The sequence below is a fragment of the Fistularia commersonii genome, chromosome 12 (assembly GCF_037954325.1).
Source record: "Fistularia commersonii isolate RoL2024-O1a breed Wild chromosome 12, RoL_Fcom_v1.0, whole genome shotgun sequence".
Classification (NCBI taxonomy): Eukaryota; Metazoa; Chordata; class Actinopteri; order Syngnathiformes; family Fistulariidae; genus Fistularia; species Fistularia commersonii.
In genome coordinates, this window is record NC_141295.1 from 7,149,229 (window position 1) to 7,159,344 (window position 10,116).

At 38.0% G+C, this 10,116-nt stretch overlaps 1 protein-coding gene and 1 long non-coding RNA gene across 2 annotated transcripts; both read left to right on the forward strand.

The window, feature by feature from the left end:
• The first annotated feature begins 2,469 nt into the window (after positions 1 to 2,469).
• LOC147228655 (uncharacterized) lies at positions 2,470 to 3,301 on the forward strand. Its single transcript, XR_015106941.1, has 4 exons — positions 2,470 to 2,530; positions 2,607 to 2,678; positions 2,785 to 2,853; positions 2,973 to 3,301. It is a non-coding gene; the product is annotated as an uncharacterized LOC147228655 (long non-coding RNA).
• A 3,232-nt stretch (positions 3,302 to 6,533) lies between these two features.
• Positions 6,534 to 8,333, forward strand: scpp5 (secretory calcium-binding phosphoprotein 5). The gene is made up of 10 exons (XM_086156084.1): positions 6,534 to 6,579; positions 6,698 to 6,771; positions 6,864 to 6,920; positions 7,013 to 7,075; positions 7,174 to 7,224; positions 7,317 to 7,385; positions 7,496 to 7,525; positions 7,605 to 7,655; positions 7,777 to 7,860; positions 7,939 to 8,333. Exons 2-10 carry the CDS (start codon positions 6,718 to 6,720, stop codon positions 7,954 to 7,956), a joined length of 477 nt encoding a protein of 158 aa, XP_086012210.1. The 5' UTR covers positions 6,534 to 6,579; positions 6,698 to 6,717; the 3' UTR covers positions 7,957 to 8,333.
• The last annotated feature ends 1,783 nt before the right edge of the window (positions 8,334 to 10,116 follow it).

Sequence of the window (10,116 nt, forward strand, 5' to 3'; positions counted from 1 at the left end):
ATTGCCCAGATATGTGGGTGGGAGAGTGAATGGTAGTTTGTCTATATGTTGTGACGTTGTCTTGCCAAATGACAGCTGGGATAGGCTCCAGAGTCCCAGCACCCCAAAGTGCAGGATAAGTGGTAGATAAGGAATGAATGTACCTCAACGATGATACTAAGATGCATAAAACTGAAGATATTTCTTCCACATGAAATCCAGGAATAATGAAACTTAACAAATAGATGCTCAGGTAGATGGATGTTATTCTTTGTTTGATTTTTGTATGTCTACACTTTGGTTTTTCTGCTCCAGAAACTATTAAGGAATAAAAATGCACCCCTCAAAACATCAAAGATAAGATAAACTCTATTGATCCCCATAGGAAAGTTATAATGTCAAAAAATTTAAAACAGTTAAATAAATATGAGACAGCAGACAGAAGATAGCAAGACATCCACAAATAAATAGACAGTAACAACAACAACAACAGCAACTATATCGGGGATAATAATGGAAAACTTAAAGGTTCTGTAAGGGTGAGAAATACACAGCCAGAACTTAACGACAAAATGCATAGAGTGACAAAATAGCAATGACAAAAATAAAATGAATAAACAAAAATAGAAAGTCTGAAGGTAAAACTGACATAGCATAGCAAACACAAAAAAGCCGAAATTTCATAATTAATTTGGATTTTGTTGAAATGTTTTGTTTAATTATCAATTTCAGTTTCATTTAATGTTGATTAAGCAAATACTAACATTTTCAAGGGGCAGGTTTTGATAATCTCATATAGCCATATCTTCTTCCTTTTCCTACTACTCCCCTCAGGGGTCGCCACAGTGAATCAACCTCCTCTCCTCTTTTCTGTGCCATTGTCTCTAAACCATATAGCATCACTTCTCACCACTGTATAGTATACCTTTCCTTTCATTCTTATTGATACACGTTTACTGTTCATTATAATACATTGCAGGTTATGTATTACTGGTTATGTGTCCAGGTTGTACCAGAAGGTGTGTATAGAAACCACTTAATTCTGCCAGAGCCAGCAAGTCCCAGGAAAAACTGAATGACAACCATGAAGTGGTGAAAGCTGGGGAGGTAGAAGGCAGCTGGAGAGACAGCAACCGGGGCAGGGAAGACTTAGTACCCCAATCTGCAGGTTCCGTGAGGAACAAGCCCACAAAAAGCTGATTGAATTCAGATTGGATTCTGTGCCTAAATTGGACTCTGTGGCCTTGTGGAAGTGCAACCAAGCAAGGCTCACCAGGCAAGGCTCAAGGTGGGATTTTCCTTCCACAAGCCCACAGGGAATTTGAATAAATTTTTAGAGCTATGGGGTCTATAGGCCGCCCTATGTTGTGTCTCCACACAAGAACAGCTAGAGTTCACATTGGTATCATGTTATCATGTTACCGATTGTAAAATAAAATGATTTATTCAAAAATAAAAAAAAGAATCTTATTCTTCCTATGATATTATCATCATCATGGCCAGCATGGCACTGCAGCACTCATCGCTTATACCTCATAGCCTGAAGGGTCCTGGTTAAATCCTGACAATGGGCCTTTCTGTGTGGAGTTTGCATGTTCTCCCCATGTCTGTATGAGTTTCCTCTTGGTTGACTGGTTTCCTCCCACAGCCCGAAAACATGCAGTATGTTTATTGGAGACCCTAAATTGCAGAAAAGTATGAATGAGAGATAGAATAATAGTTTGTCTCTATATGTGGTCCTGTCAGGGTATACCACGCCTCTCGCCCATTGAATCATAAAAATAAGCCTCAGCCCCCACTGAAATCCTGAGTGTTTGAGTGTTTGATAAGTGTTACAGGAAACAGGTTACAGGTACTGAATTCATGAATTATTAAAGCGGACAGGCCGCTTCACCAAGCACCCTTTTTTCGGACCTTTGCAGTTGGGTGTGGTCCATCAAATACATCAAAAATAATGTTCAAATTCTGTCAATGGTCATAAATCATCTCTCCAAACACTTAAAGCACTAATCACAAATGTGTTTGGTCACAAACAGGAGGTACCACAAGCAATATTTCCTAATATCTCTCTAAATGGTCGTAGCATTTCTTACCTCTATATTAACTTTACTGTTATTGAATATAAACTTTATAATGAATTACGCTAGGCAAAAACATCTAACCTTGACATTTTCAGATTATCTGAAAAAATACTTCACATACTGATTGAATTTCAATTTTGATTCCGCAGGTCCAGAAGTAAATCTTGTGTAACCTATTTTATAAGAGGCTAAATGTGTAATCATAAGAACAGTTAATTCATATGATACATGGTTTTTCAAAAAACTCCTGTGTACATGCTGCACAAGACAAACTGTAGGTGTGATCACACTTTGGAATGTTAATGTGGATGATTTCTTCATAATTGCAATTTCTCAACAATGCTTAACATGAAAATGAATCACACCTGTCCCTGTGAGCATATATAAGAAAAGCTCACTGTCGATCAACATTGCAACAACCTCCGTGAACGTAAAACGCCAGACCTTCGACTGAAGTTGTGCAGACAAGAGTAATTTTATAATTCTATTTTATTCTTTATTTTTGATTTAGGCCATCATCTGAACATTTTTTTTTTTTTTCATCAGGTGTGATCTGAAATTATAATGAAGACTGTACTAGTGCTTGGATGCCTGCTGTGCCTTGCCTTGGCTCATCCTGTGAGTGTAAACCTTCTCAACTTTGATACAACTGATATTTCAATGGCATCACTAGAATGATATAATGCACATTATTGGGTACAAACTTGCAAGCTCTTGTTTCCAGATGGGCATTGCACACAAGCGTCAAGCCCGCTCCAACTCTGGCTCTGATTCAAACTCTGACTCAAGAGAGGTTGGTGTTTTTTTTTTTTAATTCTTATACACCTTAACATTTAATACAGTTGACATCTGTTGCTTCAAAACACCATAAATATTCCTGTGCTACATTGAATGTTCCCAATTTTCTCCAAGGTTGCCTCCATGCCAGATCAACTGCAGTTTCTTCAGCAGCTTCTCAAATTGATCCAGCAAATGAATCCTCCAACCACCACACCAGCTGCTACCACCACTACTGCAGCTACTACTACTACTTCAGCTGCAACTACACCTACTACAACCACGACTACAACTACACAGTAGCAAAATAAGAGATCTACAGTGGGCAAGGCAGTCCCTAATGGCATGTATTTTCAACCTAAGTGTGTATTTTTGTTCAGTAAATTCTGAAAACAGTATATGTTTACCTGATACACTATATATTCACACTTACTGAAACCAATAAATATCACAAATGGAAACTATTTGAACAGAACACTTTCTTTGCAATGTTCATAAAGACTCAACATCTCATGAGTCTACTCATATATGTGGCTCAAGATGGACAACTCAAAACAATGTACTGCCCTTTTGGGGCGAAGATTGAGTCCTGGACAGGACAGTCAACCAACATAAAGTGGTTGTACCTTCTGTGGGAAGGACTTTTCGTTTAATCAACGAAGCTCTAGCTTAAAGTATCATATTGACAGCAAGCATAGTATTAGTCGGGAATTCCACAGCAAGTATTTGAGCGGCAACACCTGGCTAGTGGCAAACCCCCATGGAACGTTGGGGCCTCTTACGATGTAAACAAGTTTAAATCCATTTACATCATTATTCATTTGCTTGTGCAGCAAGTTCTTTATTAGTAACACTTCATGGTAAATCTTATTTGGAAAGAAAACTATGTCTAATTTCACAAGTACCTAAGATAGGATTATGGTTTCAGCTAAAGCAATCATGAAATCATTTTTGATAAACTTGTTTTAATGTATTCATTTGGAGGCCTTTGGAGTGAAGAATAAGAATAAGAATAAGAATAAGAATAAGAATAAGAATAACTTTATTTATCCTGAAGGAAATTGTTGTGCCAGAGTTTCAAGTAAAACATAACAATAATAAATAATAGTAGTAAATTGTATAAACAGTAAAAAAAAAGGAGGGAGAATTAGAAATACAAATAAAACTAAAAGTGTCAAAGTCAAGGCTAAAGAGTGTTTTAAGATCTTAAAAAGTACAAAGATTTGAATATTCCCTGCGGCTGAAGGAAGAGGAATTAAAAGTCTGATAGCCTCAGGTAGGAAAGACCTCCTGTGGCGATCAGTGGAGCTCCTTGGTGGTATCAATCTATGACTGAAAGAGCTCTGACAGGATGTCAGTGTGGCATGCAGGGGGTGATGGATGTTGTCCATGATGCTGAGGAGCTTCCTCAGCATCCTCCTCTCTGACAACTGCACACATGTGGTTTTTGGTTGGGTAACAATGCAGATGGTAATGGTAACAAAATCAAAACAAATATTCAGTCAGGGTGAAATTTTGACTTTTGTTGAATGTTGGTAACAGGGTAGATACTTGAAGTGAAGGCTGATTAACACACACACACACACACACACACACACACACACACACACACACACACGCACACACGCACACACACACGCACGCACACACACACGCACACACACGCACACACACACACACACACGCACACGCACGCACACGCACGCACACGCACACACACGCACACACATGCACACACACGCACACACACACACACACACACACACACACACACACACACACACACACACACACACATACATACACACCTGATCCTCAAGCTCCAGTAAAGGGAAGAGTATAGCATTTAATATCAACAGGACTAACATTCGTGGCACCCTATACATATAAATTTTTATATCTTAAATGAACATTAAAAGCTATGAATTCTGTATTCAAAAGATTGTTTGTCTTAAACCATCAATGTTTTTTTCTGTTACATGTTTAATTATCATAACACTTAATTTGTGAATCACACCTTGTGAATGCGAATTCATGATTTTGGCTTGTTTGTTTATGGTACTCTCAGTGTTCTAACTTTCATTAGTCTCTTACAATACCAAACAAATGCTTACAGACTGCATTTGTGTGTCCATTTTCAGAGTAAATTGCTTTTGCACATACATTACCAAATGTCATAACAGAACAAATACCTTATGATTGTTAATAATTAATTGCTTTTCCCTGTACAAATACCATACATTTTCCCAAGCCCTTTGAAACCTCAGACAATAATTCTCTTACTTACTGAAAGTTATTTGCCTCCAGGATCATTGTGCTGTCTTGTTGGAATGTTCATAATTTCAGGTTTTCCTTCTTTTCTCAATTTTTGTGTGAATTTTGTGCTCTGCTAACAACAGAAGCACAGATTACGCTTAAATAAACTCAAAAATAATACATCATATTAACATTAAATAAGGAGATATCCATAATGTAGTTCTTTTGATGTACATATCCCATAGTCAAGATTTACCTAACGTTACAATGATGTTTTTCTGCATCAGTGCTCGTTCAGGTGTGTCTCTTGACCTTCTTTAAATGATGCATGAGTGTGGTCAAGATTTAAAATTTAATGTTACTTTAACTCAAGAGATGTCAGACAAGAAGGAGAAATAAAAGGGTTTTGTGGTCCAACTGTATGTGCATGAAAGTATGGGAATGAACATAATTTAAGATTATGGTCATTTTTCGTCATCGTCATCTCAACTGGGTTTACAGTCCAAAAATAACAACTCTACTGAGCCAATCCAGAATGAGCATATTTTTATCATATGTCTGCAGATAACAAACTTCTTTTGGCCATTGATTGATAATTGATATTAACTGATATCAGGACAATGCCATTATCTGCCTGTTTTAGTTGTCTTAATGGTTAATGGCTATTTGATCTGTTAATTGTACTTTAAAATGCATAATCTCACAATTCTGCAATAAACTTGAATGCCTTAATGTACAGTCTGTAATTAATTATGCCTCTGGGAACTGCCAGGCCTGGTTTAGCCAAAAATTGAGGTTGGAGACATAGTTTCCAGAGAGCGCGAGATCAGAAGAGTCAAGGACAATAGTTTGGAATTTGGCCAGTTGTTTTATTCTGCAGGTGCTCACCACCCTTTAGTGCGAACTTGGCTAAGGATTAACGCTTCCTTAACCACATCTCAGGCCTTTCAAACAAAGACATGAGTACGGCTGTCTGCAATGCCTGAAATTAAAGAAATTGCAACTTACATAGTAAAAAAAAAAAAAAAGTAGCACCATATGCACTTCCTGCGTAGATAACAGAGAACAACCAGGGGTCTACGAATCAGAAAACAGAGATCTCATAGTTCATAGTTTTGTCTTTGATTCCTGAGAATGCCTTCTGGAAACTTGGGTGCTCTTAGGTGCCAACCATTTCTGTTGTACCAAAGATACTGAAATATAGTTGAGCAGATCAACTGCGATCTTGATAACAGAAGTCAGAAGTAAGAGGGAGAATGTGGACACTAAGTGAAGACACTGTAATCAACTGCAGTATGTTATTAGACTGAATTCGACCACTAGTCATTTACTAAGGCTAAACACATTCTACCTAGTCATTGGCAAGAAACACTCCTATTACCTGGGATTGACTGTGTCAGTAAAATGAGAATATAAAAGTCAATACGCAGATGTGGAAGATAGCCACAACAGGCACCATCAACATTACCTTCATTTCCTTCAGCAAGTAAGTATAAAACATCTAAGTCGCTATATAATTCAATGACTTGGACCTGTCTCTTGACAGTTTTAATTGCTATTTGTATTTATTAGTGTTACTAATATCATGGATTGTTTATTTGTAGGATTTGACAACTCTTAAAAAATGAAACTGGCCCTTCTGTGTGTCTGTCTGGTTAGCTCAGCCTCCGCTTCACCGGTACGTTTGAGAAAAGTGTCCTGTTTTAATGAAACATTATATCCTAAAGCTCCTCTCCAACTGATTTGAATTCTTTCATGGTTTGTTTCCAGTCTTTCCTCCATTACATGCCTCATTTCACAGGTTTTAGACAAGTTTCACCCAACCAGGTATCTGTGATGAATTTCTGGCTGAAGTATATTTCAAAGATTAGTCATTAGATTTACAAGAAATGTAACTTGTTTTTTTCCCATCTTTTAAGGTACAAAAAGCTTATATACCTGGGCAGTCTTTGCCACAAACTGGTGTTTACAGTGTTGAAATGGTATGATACTGATTCTTATTTCTAAAATGTTTCCCATGCAAAGCAATTTTATCAAAATGAAGGAGAATTTTCATTCTTACTATTTTGATTTTTCAAAGATATATCCCAACAAATTTGCTGGTAGTGTAGCTGGTGTAAAACCTGTGCAGGTAATACCACCTTGCTCATCCTCAAACCTGATTTTCTTCTCCTTTCCAAGTTCTTGCCACTCTTAAATCATACATTTTCACTTTTTTTGCAGCCACTTCCCTCTCATGGTTTTATAAAATATTCTATTCCTCAACCAACTGGCAGACAAAGTGTGGAAGTGGTAAATATTTGTTGCACTCTTTTTTTTAGGAACTTGTAAAGAATAAAACGTTTTCACCACTTTTAGTATGCAATTTTGAGGAAAAAGTTCTTGTCTTTTAACATGTGCAGTACTTCCCATATGACTTCTCTCAGCAGAGGGTAAGTGCTAATTTTCTTCCTATCATGGCAAATTGTTACAAGGGGCCAAATCTTTACTTTTGATTGTTTCTTTTTTAAGGTGCTCCCTTTTGAATTCCCTCCACAAATGATCACCCAGCAAATTTCAAACGTGAGTGATTTACATAGTTTAACACAGATTATCAACTAAAAGCACTTTGAAATTCTTTTGCATTAACAGGAACGAATCTCAGTTGATCAACTTTGGGTATTTTCATTTTTTAATATTTCAGAATTCACCATTTGATGCCAATCCTCCCCTTTCCCAGAACCCCACACAATCTGTTCAGCAGGACCGAACTCCACAAATAAATCAGGTAATTTTGAAAATGTCAATTCTCGGAAATGCGTAGGATAGTAGCACTATTTGTATTAAAATCTGTCTGTCTTTACAGATGCCAGCAACTGTTTGAAGATGAGTGACATGAAAACAACAAAACAATTGTGTTTCCTTCTCTAAATTGAAGCACTTGCATTAGACTGATAGCTGATGTTTGACGTGCATGTGTTTACTAAGCTTAATAAAAAAAATCTAAAAAGCCCAAAAGGTTACCATTTAATAAAAGAAAAAAAAATAAACATATGAAACTAATAAAACAAAACATAATCCAGCGTAATGTTCCAGAAGAATGTTCTGCCTCTTCATACTCTTGATAGACTAACATGAACTTAATGTAGAAAAATATCTGTAAGCTCACTCTTCTTTTGGAAAAGTTTAGTTTTATCCATCATTTAAAATTGTCCCTATTTTTCATTTGCTTTAGTAATAAAGCCTGCATTTTAAAAACAATTCTATTTCTTCTGCATTTATTTGAATGATTAATATATCTAGAAATAATACTTTTATACAACTGAGTTCTCTTCACATTTTGACTGTCCTGTAAGTGTTGTTGGACTTTGCCGCAAATTGACTGTATACCATGGCAAACTATAATCTGACTTATTCCTGACTGAGGCTCTCACAGTGTGCACTTGCAGATGATTAACTGACCAACTTATAGATTGATTGATTGAAACTGAATTAATACTCACAAAGAAATGGAGCATATAAAAAGGGAAAGGTGCTGCTCAAAGTCAGATTTTTGTCCCTGGTGGGACATAAGGCTGTAGTGGTGTTTCTCCACCTCTCCCCATCATCTGTGATCCCTTGAACCTGCGGACATGGATAACCACCTGCTTCAGCTCCAAGGTTACAACCCTACACGATGTGGCTCTCGAGCATTCAGGCCAGTCCTTTTTTTGTGGTTTTCAATGGAGAGCTATTTGTGGAATGCAATCGTGATACATTCAAGTCTGGCCTAGCCACTTTAGTCTTCTCTTGATCTCTAGGGGGATGCACCTTTTATCTTGATTGATCTTTGCTTAGCAAAAAGATTTAATAAATCCTTCTCAGGCAATTGTTGTAAAATGAATCAGCTCTGAATGTGTCTCTCAACAATACTCCAACATTCAGTGGTAGGTCCACGGTTTCGTCAGGCCCAAGACAATCAATAACTTCTCAGAAGCGTTGGATCCAACAATCTCCTTGTTGCCTTTCAGTGGTGATGATATTACCATTCTTGTCTTTCACAGGAGCTGATTTTTTTCTAATTTTGTCCACACACCTCCTTTGGTGATTTTGTAGATCATGCTTTGTTCTCCCCTGGCAGCAACATGTTTTGCTCCAAATTCAGATCCCTTACCATTAAATACAACTCCGATACATCATTCTAACCACACATGCTAGCCCATGATTAATGGATTCATGGTTAATGAATAAACCTCTTGACAGAAAATGTTAAAAGAAAAAAAAGATGTGTCTTTCTGTAATTTACTCTCAACACTGACACTCCATGTTCGTATCCATGGCCCCCAGTGGCGGGTCGTGCATTTTACACCTAAGCCTTCAGTAGTGCTCTGAGTCAATCCACCCCAGAAGAATTAGTTTATGGCGATAAAAAACATCTTATTATTCAGAAATGCAGTATAAAGAGGGGTGCATCGCAGATGGATAACTCATGTAGTGTTGAAATGCACTACCGGGAGTGCATCACGTGACGACAAAGGGACGCCCAACTCTGTACTCTCCCACTGACGCCCCCCACACATGATTGATCGTGCCCTCCCTGGCTTTTTTCGGGGCGCAGCCCGGCACCCCAAGTGCCCAAATTCCAAGACTGTGTAAAACAAGTCCTTACTAGGAAGTAAACCCAACCGTTGAGGCGATGGTAGATCTGTTGTGTAGGACTAGGTGTTGATATCCCTTTATAAAAGCATACCTAAAGCACCGATGAGACTCTGTGAGGTTCAAGTGAGCGATGGCTTCCTTCGGGTTGTCAAGTGAGCGCCCTCCTTCATAAATGTTTCGCTGATTGGCCCATGACATCTTCAGAGGGTTCAGCAGTGAATCCCAGCGTCCCAAGTTCACTCCCTAGATGCCATCAGCTCACTTGAAGGCCCAAGTTGGATCTTTTCTCTTCAACCACAGCCACTGGCTCCCGTTCTCAGCAGCCCTGGAGAGGTCCTTGACTGCCTGTCTATGGCCGTGTCCTTGTATTCCCATCTCTCTGAGTATCCTAGATGTTGAGGTTGCT

Excerpts from the sequence above, each read along its gene's own strand:
- scpp5 (XM_086156084.1), top strand. The coding sequence starts at position 6,718 with ATGAAACTGGCCCTTCTGTGTGTCTGTCTGGTTAGCTCAGCCTCCGCT. Across the intron at positions 7,386-7,495 it reads GCAGACAAAGTGTGGAAGTG|TACTTCCCATATGACTTCTC; the intron begins GTAAATATTTGT and ends TAACATGTGCAG. Across the intron at positions 7,526-7,604 it reads ATGACTTCTCTCAGCAGAGG|GTGCTCCCTTTTGAATTCCC; the intron begins GTAAGTGCTAAT and ends TTCTTTTTTAAG.